The sequence below is a fragment of the Trematomus bernacchii genome, unplaced genomic scaffold (genome assembly GCF_902827165.1).
Source record: "Trematomus bernacchii unplaced genomic scaffold, fTreBer1.1, whole genome shotgun sequence".
In the NCBI taxonomy this organism is placed as follows: domain Eukaryota; kingdom Metazoa; phylum Chordata; class Actinopteri; order Perciformes; family Nototheniidae; genus Trematomus; species Trematomus bernacchii.
The window spans coordinates 12,231,093-12,251,890 of NW_022987705.1; the positions used below are offsets into that span (position 1 = coordinate 12,231,093).

General features: G+C 40.0%; 1 protein-coding gene across 2 annotated transcripts in view; it reads right to left on the minus strand.

Moving 5' to 3' along the window:
* rapgef6 (Rap guanine nucleotide exchange factor (GEF) 6) overlaps nucleotides 1-20,798 on the minus strand; it is a 144,362-nt gene that overhangs the window by 101,239 nt on the left and 22,325 nt on the right. The window contains exons 2-4 of one of the 2 annotated variants that reach the window (XM_034139958.1): nucleotides 9,583-9,653; nucleotides 8,488-8,544; nucleotides 4,986-5,069 (exon numbers count right to left, since the gene is read on the minus strand). In XM_034139958.1, coding sequence (XP_033995849.1) covers nucleotides 4,986-5,069; nucleotides 8,488-8,544; nucleotides 9,583-9,653 — 212 coding nt within the window. Of the gene's footprint in view, nucleotides 1-1,076; nucleotides 1,289-4,985; nucleotides 5,070-8,487; nucleotides 8,545-9,582; nucleotides 9,654-20,798 lie in introns of those variants that run through there. The other variant, XM_034139959.1, reaches the window with a different exon arrangement.

Genomic DNA, 20,798 nt, shown 5'->3' on the forward strand with positions numbered 1-20,798 from the left:
TTCAAAGCTCAGCAAAACAGAGCAGCACCGACATCTGCTATGTGAGCTATAGCTTAGAGAGATGACCATTCATAATTTACCTACACAATATACATATATTTAACACTACTGTAGATTAGTACACCACTTGATGACGACACGATGACATAAGCAGTGTGGTCAATGTGTTACTTTTGCTCAAGGAAATAACGTTTTCCGTTTTAAAAAAAATAACGTTTCCGTTTTCTAAAACCTCAAGTTGAATATCATTAAGTCAAGCTTCCATCTTTGCAAGTAACTAAAGTTATAAATAAACAAATCTCAAAGATAAAGTTAGATTTTTTTGATCAGGTTATTGTATGAGAAGCCATAAAAACGCATAGTGGTAGCTATTAAACAAAAAATCACACTATCATTAATTAAGATCAAACAACCATCTGAAAATAAGATAAGCAGAAGAAGAGACCAATGTTTATATTGATTGCTCTGAAACTTTTAAACCTGATTTTTTAAGGACTTTGTTATCTAAATAAGAGAGGTCCTTATTCAGAGCTATGAGGCTAATGAGTAATAATTAGGATTTGATATATATGGAGAGTTTTGTTCCACTTATTGTTGTGCTCCTTTTTGTGTCAAAATCTGGATATGAAACCAAATATTTCCTCTTTCTCTCATTGTTCCCATATTTCTCCACTGCACAATAAGTTATGAATATCTTACCAACAGCCATCCACTAAACAGTGTCAGCAAAAACGTTAAACCTAAAGTCTGGTTCACTTAAGCTTTGTTTATTTTGAATGTTAAGTGAAAGACAAGCCTGTTTCTCTTTGAGATAACCAATGTAGATAAAACAGGAGAGGGCTGTGTGTTTCAGAGCGGTGGAAAGCTATCCTGCCACAGCGCCGTGGGGAATTCCTGGCTTTAGTTGGTTAAACCATGGCAGGCAGGAAATGGAGCATGCTGGGTTGAAGAATGCGCAGAGAAAGAGAGAGGGAGTTTTGAAAAGTCTCAACTGAATTAGCGCCAAAATCACTTTTGCATTACAGAAACTGTCTCTGACAATATGTAAATTAAGGAGAAACCAAAGTGTCACTAACCACAAACAGGAATATTATGCGCCAGCTTTTTTGTATTCCTTTTAAGAAAAATGATATCCAGCATATTATCCACAAGTAGGTGAGGGGGGGGGGGGTACGATAATCCAGTAATCCAGGTTTAGATCCAAGTGTTTTATAGTCCAGTGTGAAAGAGTTTAAAGTTTCCTCAGAGAGCAGAAGTAGGTGACTGTCAAGCCTTTTAGTTTGTCCTTAACTGAGGGAGGAGTGTGTGTGTTCCCTCCCGCTCTGTTCTGTTCTGTCTGTCGGCTCCAGGGAGGTGTGTGTTGGTTTGTGTGTGTGTGTGTGTGTGTGTGTGTGTGTGTGTGTGTGTGTGTGTGTGTGTGTGTGTGTGTGTGTGTGTGTGTGTGTGTGTGTGTGTGTGTGTGTGTGTGTGTGTGTGTGTGTGTGTGTGTGTGTGTACCCTGCTCATTTCCTGCCTGGATGTGCTTCTGGGCTCCAGGCGGGCAGGCTGCTCAGGAACACATGGCCAGCCACTGTTCTGCCAGGGGTTCCGCATTCCCAACACCCACCCGCGCGCACACACACACACACACACTACTATCCCCCCTATCAGCTCCCTCTGTGACCCTTTCCAAAAACCCTGACACCCCATGTGTACAGCAACACACAGGCACACGCATAAACACCCTCCAGTGATTTGCAGGGTACCAACCTTCCCCCACCCCCTCCCTCTGTTATCAACTGACCCACACTGGAATGAACACACACACACACACATGGTCAGTGCCAGTTGCCCTGAGGTTATTGCTACTTGGCTAATTATTCTTTCTGCTACAGTTGGTGCTTTGTGTTGTTGATACGCTTATCTACCTGTTCCTCCAGCCTGTAAAGGCCCGTCAGCCGTCACTTTAAGGAATGGCATCCAACTGAAAAGAGTATTTACTTCTATTTACTTTCAGCTTTGCCCACTTAGCTACTTTTATCAGAAGTGAGCAACACTCAGAGAGGAGCTATGGACACTAACGGCCCGTCCACACGGCGGCGTGCGTTGAAGCTTCAACGCTTCTTCCCATTCACTTTGAATGGGGTGACGTCACGCTTTGCCGAACTGCATTGTGGTTCCGTCGCTTCGCGTTGCTCGCTTCAAAAGTTGAGAAAAGTTCAACTTTTGAAGCTTCGATGGAAGCGCCAGCCAATCAAATCATATGCCAGTACAAGCTCTAGCCAATCAAACCGCGTGCTTGTGTGTCCGGGGTGGGAGATTCATGTGATTGTTGTAGGGCTGCTCGATTATGGCAAAAATCATAATCTCGATTATTTGGGTCGATAATTTATATCACGATTATTAAAAACGATTATCCATTTACTTTGAAAACATCAATTTATTGGAGAAAAAAAATGTGAACAGTATGTTTTGAACAGTTGATTACCCTGAATAATAATAATTAAAAAATAATCATTTTATTTCGATTACGTTGTTTTCGTAATCGTTGCAAGCCATAATCGTAATTGCGATTAAAATACGATCAATTGAGCAGCCCTAGATTGTTGGTCGAGTTTCAGACACGCCCGGCAAGCTTCAACGCACGCCGCCGTGTGGGCGCTGCGTAACTATAGGAAGTACCCTTGATTTGTTGTATTGCTTTTAATTCAGTGATACAGTAGACCTTAAGTATTTCATCATGTATGCCACACTTTTCTACCGTTATACTTTTTCAGTTGTAAGATATTGTTTTTGTCATATGTGAAGGCTTAAAATGTTCAGGTTTTAAAAGGTCGGCCAAAATAAAAGACATGAAGATGTCACCTAAAGATTTTAGAAATAGCTATTTTAACTATTTTATCACATCTTTACAAACCAGATGATCAAATTGATAAAGATCTATTATAATAGCGACTGACTTAAACTTTAATTTAATCTGTGAAATCTTAGGCAGGCTATCTTCCTGATCTTTTATGACCCAAAACACATTCTCCTTCCTGGTTCTTTTACTTAGTAATGTATTGAAGAAGATGGCAATGATTATTACAAAAAACACCCATTAATGCAACAGCTGTGCAAAAGAGAAATGCTTTGATATATAAATGATGTTCAAGTGATCTATTATGCTCTAACACTTTTCCTCAGATTCCCAAATACTTTAAGATAAAGCTCACTTAAAGGTGGGGTAGGTAAGTTTGAGAAACCGGCTCGAGATACACTTTCTGTTATATTCCATGGAATGCTCTTAACATCCCGATAGCAATGAATATCTTAAGTGCTTTGACAAAAAATCCATAAAAAAATGTCATCTGTGGAAGCCGTAATACTGTAAAAAGCACGACCAATCATTTTAGCCGGCCCGGCTAAAATAACTGAATGGCCTACCTGCCTGTCAGCCTTCCATCTGTGCACAAGCTTATCTCGTGCCCTCATTGGTCATGTGCGCGTTTGTGTGTGTTGGAGGAGGGGCTCTGTAAGGAAGTGGCAGATTTCTTCCGGCTGTGTATTTTCAAATTCGAGCGCACTCGAGCTGGTTTCTCCATAATTACCTACCCCACCTTTAAGATGCTTCCTTTTCAAAAAAATACTATGGACAGCAGGAAAACCTAATATGAATGCATGCAGGAGGCGTGGTCCAGCCAGAATTCTCAATGATCAACAGCTTTTAGTAGATGCTGCTCTCAGTCAGGAGGTCATATGTTTTTGATTTAGAAAATTACCCAACACAAAGGTCCCTTGTCCCCCTCCGTACTGATTCTGGCATGTGTTCAGTCCAACAACAACAATGAAGGAAAGGTAAACATGGAGCTGAGTGGCAACCTCGAGCAATCTCTGTCACATAATTTCCCATTACAATCAATTCCATTGTTTAGACAGGTGCACCATCTTTGTTTAAGCTATTTATGGCTTTTTTTGGCATTCTGACAGGTCTGAGGAGAAGAAACAGATATTTGCAATGAAATGGGTCCCCTAAACGTATGCACTTGCAACACATTACAACCTTTTCCCATTAATTCTTTTAACATTTCTACCCATAATCGACAAGGTATTAAAAACACATTTTAGCATAATGCATCCCCATCCAATAAACTACGTCATTCCAAATGGTATGAAAACTCTTGTCACCATGACGTTACAATGTAATAGTGAGTAATATGGCATGTTTCTGTGACTGGGCAAGAACTAGTAACCTAAATATTGTTGGGTATTGGATTGTTGTTCAGACACATTTAATGACATGATCTTGACCTCTAGAAAAATATATACAGTAAGGATATCAAAAAGATATGCTGTGGATGAATCAATAATGAAAGTAATTGTTAGTTGCAGCCCTAAAGTATCTCACACATCATCCCTTGTGAATCTTAAACTGTAATCCTTTTTGAACACCAGAAGAAGAACATGATATAAAGTGTTAATAAGTATGATTTATATATGCTTTTAGATTTAGTTGTCTTTGACAAAGCAAAGCATCGTTACATAGTACATACTGTACATAGCAAATATGAGACAAAGTCATATATGTACCTGATTAGTTTGTCTTTTGAGCTATAGTAACACATTTGCCCTATTTTGAGTCAAAGAAAAACTCACTGGAGGAGGTGAGACATCATGTCAGACTAAAAATATGTTCAGTGTAGCTCAACGTGGCACTAAGTTCCACAAGCGTGATGTACAAGTGTGAGTGTGTGTTTTTGCGTCTACACAACATTCCCTTAATTGTCAGTGAAACTTGTCTTTTCATGCCTTCCTTACAGCTCCGTGAAATGCTGTCTCCATTTGCATGTTACAGATGAACACACTTCATTTTACAGATGACAAGAACGGGAAGCTTCACGTGCAATGTCAGGCAAATCCCATCACCTCTCACTAAATATCACACCTCCTTTTCTCAACCCAACAGGACGTTGTTCCCTGATTTTCCTCTGCGTGTGTTTCAGTGTGTCCGTGTAAGTGTTACTTACCAACACCTCGCCAGGTACATGTGCTCCTTGACGAACACTGATCCGGTGAGCAGGATGTACCAACAGGTAGCGATGCTGTCAGGGCTGGAACAGAGAGAACATGCAGGCGTGAAACACAGCACTCTGGGCCTCATTATACCTCACAATATCATGTGTTAGAGAGTGTAGCCTATGTGAACTTAACATATTCCCATTTTCCTACTTATGTTCCATAACATAAATCTGAATGAATCAACGTGTTGTGATTTTTTCCCTCTTTTGCTTGTAATTCATTTGTTGTATTCAACTGTGTCTGGGCTCTTTTAAGTGGCAATTTTAGATTTGACTACCTTCCCTGCTTTTACTTAAAACAAAACTTAGTTAAAATATATTGTTTATTTCTATATCTAAATTTGCAAGGCCAAAGGTGCATTTAGTGCTGCATGGATGGTCCCATTTCCTTAATCTTTTCTCAATTTTAATGTGTTCATTTGCTTAAATCATGGTGAAAACAACACGGTAAAAGGATGTGTTGTATTTTATTGCCGAGAGCATCCCCTCCTATCTTCACTGGAGCGGAGGATTCAAATGTTTGAGTTGGGAACTCATTTTCCAAATATTCAAACAGCACATGAATGTAGCAGTTTACCTGGCTTGCAAATGTAATGAAAGTGAAACATATTGCTTGAATACTGCCTGTGATTCGGACCTGTTTCAAAATGTTATGGGTTATTCCTTGGCCCATGATTGAACCTTCACCCACATTTAATAAAAAATCTGATGGATAGACAAACCAAGCCACAAACATTGTTTCTTAGGCGGAACAAATAAATGTCAGCCATGTATTTCTGATGCGCTTGCTCTCAAAAAAGAGTTTATGCAGGTTTGTGTGGAAAGACTTGAAGTTTCCTAAAGATACAACTTTTCAGTCACGTGAGATTTCAACATATATAGCTTTTATGACTTGGTTAAGCTAAAGAAAAATATGCACCTAGGGCTATTCTATTTATCGTCATACATTCATGGCTGAATTGGGGGAAAAACTGCAGTTTTATAACAACCAAGATGTATGTGTGACCTGTCTGAGTAATATATATGAAAGGAGAACTGAAGCTAGAGAACTCTAAAAGAAAATGTAAAGTGCACAACCGAGCTTTGAATCCCTAGTGATGCATTTTGCATTAGCATGCATTTATTCTGAGGATGCCAAGCTGTACAGAGCCATGATATAATGTGCCATCACTGTAAGTGGGGGAGAATCCATTAAAGATAGGCAGTCACGCTATATGGAATGAATAAACAAAGCTGAAAGAGTTGAGTAATCCGTGTCTGTCATTCACAGCAGCTGCAACATGGAACTCTTATCTGAAAGTAAACAAATCCAGAACATGGGCTTTGTTACGGCCCATGCTATTTCATGTTAGCATTTTATCTATAAACACCGAATGCCAAACTAATGCACTTCTTAATAGGCGGCATGCTCTAGTCAGCCGCAAGCCTAGAAGCAATCATACATGAAGAAGTCAGAGGAGAACGCACGGCATCTGTGACTGAGGATATGAATATGAATGGGAACATGGGAATAGAGAGACTGAGACATGGAGTGTGTTGGAAGACTGGAGAGATATGAAATGCACCATCATGGAAGGAGCAACACCTTATGGAAACATGAAATGCCCCTCCGAAAAATAAGGCAGCAGCTGTTTTACACTACCTGTACATATAGATTTGTGTTGACGCATTTAATTAATGTGCATTTACTTTTAATAACTGCTAAATAAATGTTTAAATAAATAAAAATAAATTACAAATTGAAAGTCAAATATAAGTTATTCATTCAAGGTGACAAGATGTTTTTTTTAAAGAAATAATAAAAACATTTAAAGAAAGAAATAACAATAAATAAATTACTGCATCGCAACAGGAGCTTTATTCCTCAAATATCCAAACGTTTATTGAAAAATACTTGACAAATAACATTGTCTTTTTAATTATTGTTGCAGGCGTAAGAGTGTTTGCATCATTACATTATTTTTTTTCTGACATCTTCTGTCACTTTTGGCGTGCTTTATCATTAAATGTTTTGTAGTAAAAGCAGAATAACAATATCATGTTTGAAAGATCATATATAACCAGGATTAGATACTATTACGGTTTCATTTGAGTTTGTGTGTGTGTGTGTGTGTGTGTGTGTGTGTGTGTGTGTGTGTGTGTGTGAGTATGTGTGTGTGTGTGTGTGTTTATTTGATGGTAAATGAAACCATTAGGTGTCTAATGTGATTTCAGCGAGTGTGATAATACATCAAGAGTATGTGGAGCATCTCTCTCGTGCTTTCATCCGTCTCTGTCCACCCTCCATCTCTCTCAGTTCCTCCACTTCCAGGCTCAAAACCCTCATTTCTCCCCTCGTTTCATGTTCTTGTCCCTCCTCCCTCTAGACATCTCTCCCCTTTTTCTCTTTCCCAGATTCACCTCTCGTTTTCTCTCATCTGCAGTCCCCTCCTCTCACTTCTTTCTTTTTAATATACCTCCTTCTGACTCTTATTTCCTCATTTCATTTCTTCATCTTTCACTAGCCTTTTGTTCATTTCTCTTCTACTCCTCCTTCCTCTTGACTAGTATTCCTCCGAATCCTCATTCTATATGATGCTTAAATTACTACTTTTCAACATCTACCTCATCCATCTCAGTATCCATTTATTCCCACACCCTGACAGACAGGCTATCAGTGGATCTGCCGACATTACCATCAGATCAATAGATCACTGTTGTCATCCGGACTTAAGTATCTCAAACCAGGATTGGGCCTAGATGATCACTTCACAACACTTGAGGTTTCAGAGAACAGTTTTAAAGCAGCACATCATGTGGATGAGCTGTCTCAATCCAGGCTTTTGCTTATAATAGGTTCTCTTGAAGAATTTTGTGAGATGCGAATGTTTTAAAAGTCATGCTTAAAAAGTTTTTAAAAAACTGTTCACTTATTTCATTCAGTCACTGTAAAGGATGAATCTGGTGATATTATATACTGTTCGTATTGCCAACAAATTCCATTACAAGAATAACACCAATTGTTCCAATATAAAGTATCATAGCGCTCTCATTGTTGTCCAAAGACTATTAAAACAATTTCATAAACATAATCTTTAGAACCTCTAAAAGCAATATATGAATCTGGAAAATTTGACTTATAAAAGGATAACAAAAGTACACATTTAATGTTATTTAGCTCACGCTCCAGTAGAGTTTGTACACACTCATTAAACTGCCCACAGTATTGTTTTTGACACAATTGTTATTCTCACTAGATTCTGTGATAGTGGAGCAGGATATTATTGAAGAAAATAGTGTGAAACTTGGTAAATACTGGTTATAAAACATACAAAACCACTTATTTTTGAGTAAAACAAGCATTCCTTAGCAGATATGTGAATATAAAGAAAAGAAAATTAAGAGGGTGACAAAGACAGTGCAGCAGAATACAGCAGAGCACTTCCTGCTCAGTGTGAGAGCGTATACTTACTAAAACAGGATGTGGTTCGCCTCATGTCTCTCATATCGGGCAGAGGTACACATCGACCTGAGACACAAACACAGAGATGTTCACTTTTTCCCACCAAACACATCCCTGGTACATTTCCAGCGTTAACAACCCATCACATATACATCCCAAACGTCTCATCTTGGACACCATCATTGCTATCTGTCAGCTCAGTGTCAAAGTGACCTGATACTCACTGTATAGATGCTGCCCAACACACATTTGTTTTAGTCTTGAGTCGTAGCAGAATTTTGCTGGGTCATTAGTCTGTTAAATCTAATTAAAAAGGGATAAACAAGCCAAATGTACAGTTTAAGTACAGTATCTTGATTTCTTGAAAGGTGTTTCATCACTCAAAAGCTGTCTATTTCGTGTTTATATCCATCTCTAAATGTCAATTAAACCCTCAATTGTTGTATGTATTTCATGTCAATTGCTTGTGTTTTGGAAAGTGCTCAAGCACATTCTAAAACCTCCTGTTCAAATGTGTATTTCCTGAACCGAACAAGCAAAGAAAACATTCCAGACTTAAGGAGGAACATTTCAAACATGCTTGGTATAAGCGGGAGAATGTCTGAAAGACACCTGAACTTTTTAAATGATAAAGCCAGGACAGAAGCAGCCTGAGGCAAAAGGTAATTGCAAAAGAATTCCAAGCACCCTTAAACCTGTTTGGGTGGGCTGTGCCAAATTGAAAGAAGGCCTAAAGGGTGAATAACCTGTATTTGGTGAACTGATCATGTGATTGGCACTTCACAAAGATCAGTGTGTAAAAGGAGATATACAGTGGCCTATAGGAGCCACTCGCCTTCCTGGAGCCAGCGTTGGTTTGTCTGTTCGGAGCTATTGTAGAAACATGGGGATGGTGGAGAATTGCTAATATTACCCGGTAACAGAAACACAACAGTTCTTGGTTTCAGGTGATTATAAAATACTTATAAAATAAATAGGAATATCTTATTTAATTTATTTCTGCCATTAGATCACCCTAAATGCATGACACTGGCCTTTCATCAACCCCAAATCTAAACTCAGAGGGTAAAAACAGTAAGAGTTACGTGAAATAACTGGACTCACCTGAGCTGATGTTCCCTCAGGTGAGAGAGGACGTCCATGTGGTAGAGGTGGCAGTAGATGGTGTGCAGGTCCTGCAAGACAATGAAATACAATTTAATGAACATGTCACACGCTACAGAAAATACTAGATAAGGAACATGATTTAATTATCAAAAATATCCACACGCAAACACAAGGAGTAACTGGCTTTTGTAATCTGCTCTACTAATAATGGAAAACCATTTCATGAAACAAACTTCACAGCTTTTTCAAAAACACACATAAAATGCAAAGCTTTTAAAAGATTAGTTAATTGTAGAGAGTGTGGGGAACGTCTCAGCACCATGTAAATCACATCCAGTGCACAGCATTGACAGATGCCACTTGGACCATGCCACACTCTGCCTATCAGATTGACACCCTCTAAACAGACGGACAGGCAAAGCACTTACACACACATGACAGCAGTGGGACAGGCACAGATATATCCAGCCACAGACTTAAAATAGCCTCCTATCAGGGCCAGCTGTCAAAACATCAAGAGGCGGTCAGTGTATGTGTGTGTGTGAAGGGAACAGCTTCATGTAAGCATCTGTAGGATCAAACAAATAGAGGCCACAGTGCGACTAGGCTTAACAGGTGGACTGCATGGTGACTGGGTATGTACACACACTCTCACACAGAAGGACACACACAGGACAGTTCATTAGACACGATCCTCGCTTCTAACTTTTGGAAATACGCTCTATTTTCTATTCCAGTCTGAAAGACAGTATAAGTTATGTGTACAATATTTGAAGATTGTATAGTAGTTTGTACAACATCAGCAGGTTAAAGCAATAGTATGATCTTTTTGAAAAAGGCTTTACTTATTGCCAAAAGTTAGATGTCCGAATAGATATGCATCTGCTGAGTATAATACAACAGCAGAGTGCTAACTTAGCTTAGCATACGACTTTGCCTAATGTTAGCAAAATGTATTTAGCAACACCTCTCAAGCTAACTCATTAGAATTGTGTCATGTCTGTTTGATTTATACCAAAAAACACAAAGTATAAATATGGTTATTCACCCCAAAAAATGTTGCCAGACTATTTCCTGGCCAGTGATGGGAACACTAACCCCCCCTTGTTGCCTGGCAACTGGGCCTGGCCTTTGGACCAAGGCAAACTAATATTGTTTCCCTCATTGTTTGTGTGTGCCGAGTTTCCTGGCTGATGAGGGTAGCTTCAAAGCATACAGGCAGGATGGTGGTATCAATCTTTTCACTTAACTTTCCTCAAATAAGAGTTGTTGTTTTTCTTTGATACATAGATACTGCACATATAGAGTGCACGTGCGTGCGTGCATGCGTGCGTGCGTGCGCGTGTGTGTGTCACGTGTGCACTGGTAAACGGGGTAAAGCAAAAGTGGAGCTCAACACTGGGGATGGTGGAGCCTTTGAGCGGACAAACACACCTCTGATGTGTTTTTTGCTCCGTCTGACACAGGAAGGAAGAGGAGGAGGAGGGACAAGTGTGACGAAGGAAAATAACAAGTACCAATACCATAGAGGAAGAAAAAAACAAGAGAGGATTACATAGTGGATATAGGAAGTAAAGGTGAAATAATACATACAGGTGAATATCAGACTCCCGGGTTTGATCCATGCACTTTGTACAAATGCTGAGGGCTATCCTGTAGTTAGTAATGTCATAGAAAAATACGTATTCATAGGGAAGGGTCCTCTCATTTCTATGGGAACATATACTGACGGGTTGGAAATAAATCAAGATTGAAATGTACACTTGTGGTAAGGGTTTAAATCTTCATGATTCTTCTCACTCTGTAACATTAGACATGTCCAATCCTCATCTGTACCTAGATAATATAGAGTACTACCTCCGCAGAAAGGCTTTCTTTAGCACCTGGAGCTACATTTAGTCTCTAATAATTACCATTACCTGTGGTGGAAACACCCCTATTGGATGATTGCTTTCGTGTACATGACATTTCCCTTGGGGATTCATAAAGGGAAAAGAAGAAGAAGAACTCAACTTAGTTCCCTTTAAGAGGAAAGCACAGTAAGCTCCTTAAGACGCTGACAACTGGGAACTCTGTCTATTTAAATTAAAGTTTAAAGTTTAACCTCCATTCACTGATCCTCAGGCGTAAACAGTGCGCAGAGAGCATGGAACATATTGGTTCACCAGGGTGAGTGGAACTGTATTGACTTCAACTCACAGTTAACTGGGTTAGTGAGCACAACAAACTGCTGCAGTAAGCGTTCCTGCCATGTTGCTGAGCGTGCATGTGTGTATGTGCATGTGCATGTACAGTAAGTGTGTGTGTGTCAGGACATAAAGGCCTGCGGCATCTAGCTAGCATGGGGGCTCAGAGTAGATGAGACAGCCCAATACCAAGCTCAGCAGGGTTGTTAGCGTGTTCCTGGGTTACATTAAAAGCTGACTCGAGAAGACATATTATTTCACCAGTTACACAATGTGTAGGGTAGCCTTCCATTTATCTCAACTTAAAATGTGGGGATGATCAAACAGAAATCATTTCCATATTCTTAGCTTGTTGTGGAAGGACGATCAGATGCTTCTGTATGAGCTTTGAGCTTAAGGCCCCGGCTCCACGGGAACGCATACGGCAAAACGCATAGGAGTAACGCAAACGCAAACGCCAAAAAGCTTCCGCCCACACGCAATATACACCGGATTGTGTCAAGCTACACGAGACAGCTCCGTTTACATCCAACCGCTGGAAAAGCTGCAGTACATATGCCGAGCCTGTACGTGGCGCTGTAACTTCCTCCACAAAAGCAGCAACTTCCTCCACAAAAGCAGCGAAGAAGAATGGTTGTCATGGCTGCACTTCTGTTTATTCTCCTTGGTGGGGGCCGAGGGATCCGGGCAGAGTTTTTCGCCGGTCAATGTGTGTTAAAGTTGAAATCTTCCGGACAAAATTATAAAAGTGCCGGTCAAAGGTCTTCTTTGTTATTTATTGAGCTTTAAAACAAATGAATAACGACGATATAATGATATATAATCATCAAATACACGGAGCCTGTCTCTTTTTCCTCTCTTCTGACAGCGTCAGTGTCTGTCTCATGCAGCAGCTGATCCTGTAATGTAAAATAAACATATTTATAACTAGTTTAGGTAGTTTGAGAGGTAATTAAAATAGCTAAGGGTGATGATCTGACTTGAAGTGTGTGTTTTGCTCCCGCTGCATCACAGCCGGAGGAGCTGCGTGTCTCCGTCCTGTCAGATTAGACTTCACTCGCGTTTATGTCCATATCGAGAGAAAGATAAATAATCTGAATTCAGTGTGCAGTGTACTTTTGCGGGGGTGAGCAGCAGAGGCGGGGAGAGGCGGGGCTATTGCGTCGTCATTATCAGAAACGGATGACCGTATAGGCGACCACACGGCCCCGTTGGACCCCCCAGAGCGCTCCGTTCCCAGATCTATCCACCTTTGGACCCGTTGTCGTTTGCAGGGTCCGTTTCTACCGTTCCGTTACGGCGTCGTCGAACTTAAAGGGCTATACGCAAGAGAAATATGCGGATTCAACCCGTTTTCGTTCTTGTGGAACCTAGGCCTAAATGTCATTATAAGTCCATTCATGTTTTAGGTTGTTAGTGAGTAGGGATCACATTCATCACAATTTCCCCCAAAGAGTCCCAAAAACCCAAAAATGAAAACAAATAATCCTAATATCAGAGAGGCTAGAACCAGAACATATTGATCAAATCACAAATAGTAAATTTGCACAATTGAAGTCCACCATTCCTGTCCTATATTCTGAAAAGGAATATTAAACAACAACGGCAAAAAAAGTCTTAAATGGGACAAGTTATGTTGTTTCGGTTGACCTTTCCTGTAGTGTGTTATGAAGGTTTGTGTGCATGTAAATGGTCTGCAAAGGCTAAAATCCTAAAGTTCCCTCCAGAGGGAGTTTTTCACCCACCCCCCCCTACCCCCCTGTCATCATCAGAGCAGACTGGGCTCTGGTTTCAGACAGAGGGTGAAAAGAGGTGCTGCAGCTCAGGCAGTATGAGAAAAATAAAAACCTTTCCAGAACATAAAAGCAAGTAAACATGTCGCAGTAGAGCCACAACATACAAATATGAAACCTGAAAAATAAACAATCATCTTTCACTTATCTTATCCTAACAGTAACACCTCATACAGTGAATGTATTGATTATTTTACTGCATGACCCTTAAAAACACACAAGGTTTTTTCTACCACTACAATGCTTCTTACACACGTCCATGTAGCAGCTGTCCCACATATTGATCGCTGTAAAGCAGGTCATCGATAGAGCCAGACAGACAGATAGCAGGATGTCCGAGCAGGGGATCTCAGCCCTGTCGTTTCAATCGGTGGTCTCCCAGAGAGAGGATGGTAATGTGATCACTCCACCGCCCACGCCAATCTCCCTCTCTCACTCCCCATCCCTTTCTTTGTGCCCTCAATGCATAAATACACTGCTTGGACTTGAACTGACTGTGTGGTAGGTGTGGTAGGTGTGGTCTGCTTTTTGGTGGCATACACTGGGGAAAAAATCCCTATATTTGAATGTTGTAGTGTCATCAGCATATTCTGCAGTGGTGACACTATTCCCAAACCACATGACAAACCATAACTGTTATAACGTTTCAAAACACAATCTTGCTATGCATACAGCTTCAGTTTAGATGATGTTATTGGCACTTGAAGATTGGCCAAATCTTTTGCACCTCAATAACTCAACACTTCTCATTCTTAAATAGGATCCATGTGTGATAATATAAACACTTGCATAGTTTTTTTGCAACTATCAAAGCCATGTCCATCATGTCATCAGCTTCTTCTAGTCCTGGACCATGTATTGTTGTCTTAATGCCCCCCCCCCCCCTCCTCCCTCTGTGCAGACAGGGCAGCAGAGTGATCCTCCTCAGTGGCTTCCTGACCTCCTGTCCAGTGTCCTCTCTGGAAGCTCCTGATGGCCCCGGTCTGAGATTAGGTCATCACACACCCTCAGGAGACGCATCCATTAACTCATCACCAGATGAGGCATTACAGATGTCTAATATGGCCAAACTCAAACAGCGGTCCAATTCATATTTGTTTTAGAATTGATCTTTTGTTTTTAACATTCTAAAATGGAGCCCAAACCCAATTTACTCCTGGGATAATGAAGGCAGTAAGGTTCTGATGATTACTTTTAATCATCTGGCTATTATGATTATACATTTTTTTGGATATGTGTCACAAATATGCTTAGTTTATGTTGTTGTTGTTTATGTGAGCAGAAAGAAGCCAGATACATTTTTTTAAAACTGCTGTAAACTCCAGAGAAAAAGGCTGTGTCTCCAAAATACAAAAAAACAAAACAACTTTGTGAGTTTGAAGATGCAACCAATACAGAGATATCTAAAAATCAAGTATAATTTGATCTTTAGAAGTGTATCCGTCAAACTAGAAATAAGACAAATGGAGCTGATCAGTGCTGTGTCTGTGTGTGTGCTGACAGAAGTCATGTGTGTGTGTGTGAGGCAGGGATATAGAGTGGTGCTGCTGCCACCTCCTGGCTAAAACATCACTCTCAGCTATTTAGATTTGGTCCAGCAGATATCTAGTGACAAACATATTTCACTATTATATAAAGATTTAGAGAAGCTGCCGACACAACAGCAAGAAAGACAGTATTCAAAAAGAGTTAGTTGGTATGTCTGTTGCTACATTACAAGTATATCAATGTGAAGTGAAACCAGTTTGCTGTCTATGTCAGAGCATATCATGTGACCCAACCATAGGTCATGAATCTTTATTTGGTGAAGTTATTCTATCTGCAGTTTACAGTAACAGTAGGTATGTAATGTGTTTTCTTCTCGCACCCCCTAACCCTGACAGGATACTGACATGAGGCCTGCTGAAGTATGCCTGTTACTCATACATAAAACAAGCTGTGGCAGCGCAGAACTAGGAGCAGTCGCACAAAAGCAAGTTGTTGCAGCACAGAGGTTGTTGTCCCACCCACCACATTTCTCCCTTTCTCATCAGCAGACAGGCTTCTAACAGAGAATCCATGATATGTTGAGGCACTCCTACACGAGTAAGAAACAAACTGGCTACTGTTTCGCTAAAAACCTAACAATTCCAGCTCTGGAGGCTGTGTGTGTGCACTCCTAACTTGAACTGGTTGTTTTTTTTAGCAATTCTATGTATGTTTATCTTCCTTAAGCCAGGAAATACATTTCAAAAATGTTGCGGACAGCAAGAAAAGCATGGATGTCATATTTTGAAATCTTACAAATATTGTTGCTTTCATTTGCATACAGGGTTATGACCTTGTGGTGGAAAGAAAACAAAACCGCAGAGTTCAAAATGATTCACTGTGAGAAGAAAACTTGAATGTTCAAGGGGAAACAGAGTTAAAACCCCCCTCGGCTCACACCCACCTCCAGCAGAATGTACAGTATGCCAGAGAGTGTCTCTGACAGAGAGGATATTGTAGACGAACGATACAACACGTCCATTCAGGCCAGCAGAACAAACAGCTTGGCTAACATCCTGCCGCCACAGCCAGCCTTTTAACATTTACATTTCAGAGACTACTGACTCCCCAAGTCTGAGTGTCAACATCGGGCTCCTGCATAACAAGGCTTTAGGCCAGGGGCCAAACACTCAAATGTTCAGTATATTGTGAATATTTATATTTTAATATGTAACAAATATGTTTTTCAAAAGATTCTGTCTCGTGACTTGTATATGAAAAAACACAAAATAAAAATAAATGTAGTCAGAAAATGAAGATTTAGAGTGGCTAAGATAAATATATTTAGTAAATAGTAAGAGTAAATAGAAGTAACAGTGGATACTTGTAAATATTAAGACAATTATAACAATTGTTTAAGATTAAGCAAAAAAAGGTAGTTAGAATAACTCGCTCCATACATAATAAATGTACAGTGAATAACAGAAATTCATTATTATTAAGTTGGATGGAAAATGGTGCATCAAAAGGGATACATATAAGAGCTATTCAAGTATAATAAATATGTTTTAAAATGGTCTATATACAAACATCAGGGATCCACCACACCTTCCAATACTCTGCCTGTATACAATAGAAACAGGTTCACTGTATTCTATTAACTTCACATCTGATCTGCACGATCTGCTCACAACTGAGATATTTTATTAATGAACAAATGGGGAACTCAAACTGAAATATCAGCTGTTCAGTACGAGTGCTCTCTACAGCACCATAAACCCAAGTCAGCCGGTGAGTTGATGCAATTAGACGGAGAATGAGCTTAAGTATGCTGGTCATTAAAGAGGAAAGTTGTGACAAGCCGGTGAACTGTTTGAACTCCACCAGGTACACAAATGAATGTGTGTTTGATGCAAAGTGGTATGTTCCATTATCAGTTAGCTGTTGACATGTGTATGCTTGTGTATGAGTGTGGAGAAAAAGTCATGTTTAAAGAGAAAAGTAAGTGACATAGAAAATCAACACTCATATTGGAGCCTTTTTTAGTTTGAATGTCTCCAATTTCAATATTTTGTGACATATAAGCCCATAAGGACACTTCATTGGTTGAAGCATTACATAAGTGAATGCACCTGTTAAATATATATGTTGGTCATGATAGTTCTAACATCATGTTGGAATCAAATCAAACACAGCAAGTGAAACATATACACTCAACTGTACAATCTCTCTCAGCTCAAGTGAAAGCTTAACTCCAAGCACGATATGGCATTAATATTCCTAAAGCCCTATTGGTTTAAACCAGGGTTGACAAGGTCAGCTATGATCCCATGGTATCATAACTCCAACTGGATCATTAACCATGCAACACGGAAGCTCCCGGACAATCCCCCGCTCCACTGAGCAGCGCGGCCTTATCAGCCGGCATCAGTGTGAGCTCTCAAGTACACTTGCAGCACTTAAACCTTAAATCCCCTCTTTTTGCTCGCAGCTCAGCCTCTTTTCTACTCTACAAGGAAAGGATTTTCAGGTGCAGACCCAGGTTGAAAAGAGCGGCTTGAATACTGCTTGGAAAACAGACCTTTTTCAAACTCACACCACAACGTGATCCTGCAGAATTAAACACACCGGAATTGGGCAAATCATTTATAGCCCGCGGAGTGAGACTAGCCAATGTCTTGCTAAGCGGACAAAACAAATACAGTGAAAGTCCCGGATCCTTAAGAGTTTCCGTGGTGAAAACTAAGGAGGCGGATTCATAAAAAGCCGGGTGACGACAGTCGTGGTGCTGGTGGTGGAGCGGGTTATGGAAAGCAGGGAAGGGAGGGAAAAGAAAACTTGACTAATATGAACTTCACTACAACTTTTACAGCTCATGCTTCTCAAATCATCAGCAAATGAAGTAGCGCTGAAGAAAATAACATCTCTAAACAGATAAACAGAAAAGGAATAGCCCAGAATAGATGTGAATAGAGGGCACATCCTTGGTAAGTTAGAAATAACTCTTTCAGATGAATCACTATTTCCCTTCTGGGCAGGATGCCAACTCTGTAGCATGGCACATTTCTCCTCCTTTTTTTTTGTACACACACTGTCACTCTGCAAGCACTGTACCATAATCCCTGACTTTGTATTGGATAGGTCCGCTCCTCCTTCTCTCCTACTAGAAAAGAGTCGGGCCCAGAGAGCGCCACACCAGCTGCCTTCCCTCCACCAGCCAAACCAAACAGCCACACACATACGCACAGAAACACTGCCACACAGAAGTGGAAAATCTGACCCTTTGAGTAATCTTAGCTGCAGTTTTTTTATTTTTCAAAATGAATGAAGCAGGAATAGAAAGTTTTTCGGTCTGCAATGAACTTCCAGTGGCATACGGGAAAGTGTACATTTGTATGTATTTGTGTTGTTACTGGTACAGCTGTACAGTATAGTATTTAATGGCTAAATACATCAAGATGGTAGAAGTTCTCAATTGGTTTACTCAATGATTTTCTAGTTTTGGCTAATGGTGCTAAAAGAAAAAAAGCTATTTTCTGAATGTTTAATTAAAGAATAGAAATTCAACATCACTACTTTAATGATGCACTTACCAGTATCAGCCTTTGACACACAGGGAAATCATATTTGATGTTTTTTATGACTGTCTATTAGTTCCATAAATATAGAAAATGGTACCACTCGTCTGTTGAGGCTGTGGAAATGTTAATGTTTCATCTGTGCTAATTACACTGTGCGTCTTCTCCAAAGTAGCGGTTGGGATTCACATTTTACATTTCAAAGACATCTTAAACACCCTTACAAATAATCTCCTAAGTGTTTTCCACTCCCTCCTGCTCCCTCTCATTACTAACTCATTTTCTACTCATCTATCATGTTCATAGCTTGACAAGAACACGGCTTTTTTCTTACTTGCTCTAATTTACTCGGATATTACTCTATAGTTAATCTCAATTATTCAAGCAATGTGTTACAGGAGGGAGACACTTAAAGCTTCTTCATCTCTTGCAGTTTTAAACTCATTTGTCTTTAATGCTTCTCCCATCCCAACTTCTTCCCCATTATGTCCTATAGCTACAGCAGTGGAGGACACCGCGGTCCAGAGGGTTATGTTCAAAGCAGCAGATGTTAGAGACTGAACTCACTTGCTGCAGGTTACTGCCAGACCGAGCTCAGATGAATGTTTGAGGGTGGGCTGCGGAGTTTAGTCGGACACAGAAACAGAAATGTGCAAACACACACATGAGGAAGCATGTAAATTAGGGGTGTCCAATCTACGGCCCGGGGGCCAAATGCGGCCCGCGGACCATTTGAATCGGCCCTCAGTAAATTCTAAAAGTATAATGTAATACGGCCCACAAATGAAACTTGTGCTTGCTTATATTGTACTTCTTAAATATGTATGGACAAATATATATTTCAAGGTCTCCCTTGAAAAAGAGATCAATGATCTCAATGGGATACAACCTGGATAAATAAAGAAAAAGAAAAAAGAAAAAAAAATTGCACAGTAGTATTCATGTGTTAATATAAGCCCACTTTTCAAATAAATTCAGTCAATTAAAGTTGGAAACATTTGCTAACATATCTTAGTTGATAAAAAAAAAAAGGCCCAATAACTTATTTACCTAACAAGCTTGAAATATATCCTTCATATTTCCCCTAATTATAATCAATCTGAGGCTTCTGTTTTTAGGGATGAGCTGCTAACAAAATAAATGAAACCCTATGGAGAGCTGTGATATAGGCTGTTTTTCATTTTCAAGTATCAAGCATAATTGACCTACATATGATTAATTTTGCTGACTTATAACTTAACTTATGAGGCAATATACCTCACCTCTAGCGCCCAGGCCTTCGTATATTTTTCTGTATGTGGCCCTCAGTGAAAAAGGTTTGGACACCCCTGATGTAAATGAATACTGCAGCTCAGGTTCTGTACAGGAGTTTAAGTTGCTGATTCACGTTTCCACTTAGCCACGCATAGCTGTCGTCTACATGCTCTTATCGCCACAGGCGGGCTGTGAGAGAGCAAAGATATGGAACAGATAGCTGATATCTTCCACCAATCTGTTCAGACAGGCAGCCCTGCCCCGCTTTAACTCCCTCACTGCAGCAGAAATCAAAAACAGATCTGAGCTTGAAAACTGTTTTGGAGTTTGCATAGGAGATTGTATAAGAATGAAAAGGCAAAGAGCACCACATGTGTTGAAGTCGCCTGTGGGACTCGAGGAATTAATTCTGTTTTTGTTTGGTTTCATGCAAGCCTCAGAAGTTTCTGCAGCCTCCGGGGTGAGGTAAGAACCAGGTGAACCTGGAATGTGCGGCTTCTCTGGTGAGAGCAGAACAAACATCAGTGAAATGAAACCGTTACCAATACTAAAGAAATGGGTGTATGCATTATTGTTGCTTGGAGGAAAAGAAACACCATCGTTTAAAATAGTAAGGCCTTAAAGCCACCATTTAGGATAGGGATTGAGCTGACAGGGGATTTAGTGCAGATCATAAGCAGTTAAGCCATCGCCTAGAAATGTTATACTTAGTTGCTTAACACAAAATGTTTTATTTATAGTAGATGCATAGAAAGGTGCCAATGTGAATGCCGGAGTATAAAAGTACACAAGGAAGACTGTTTCCATGTACATAAGCACTTAAATGACTCTTATCATAATCCAGTTGTTCTGGAGCCTCAGACAAAAAATAACTCAGTTCATGAAAATGTCATTGTGTGCAAATTCACATAGTTTGAATAAGTTTGCATGGAAAA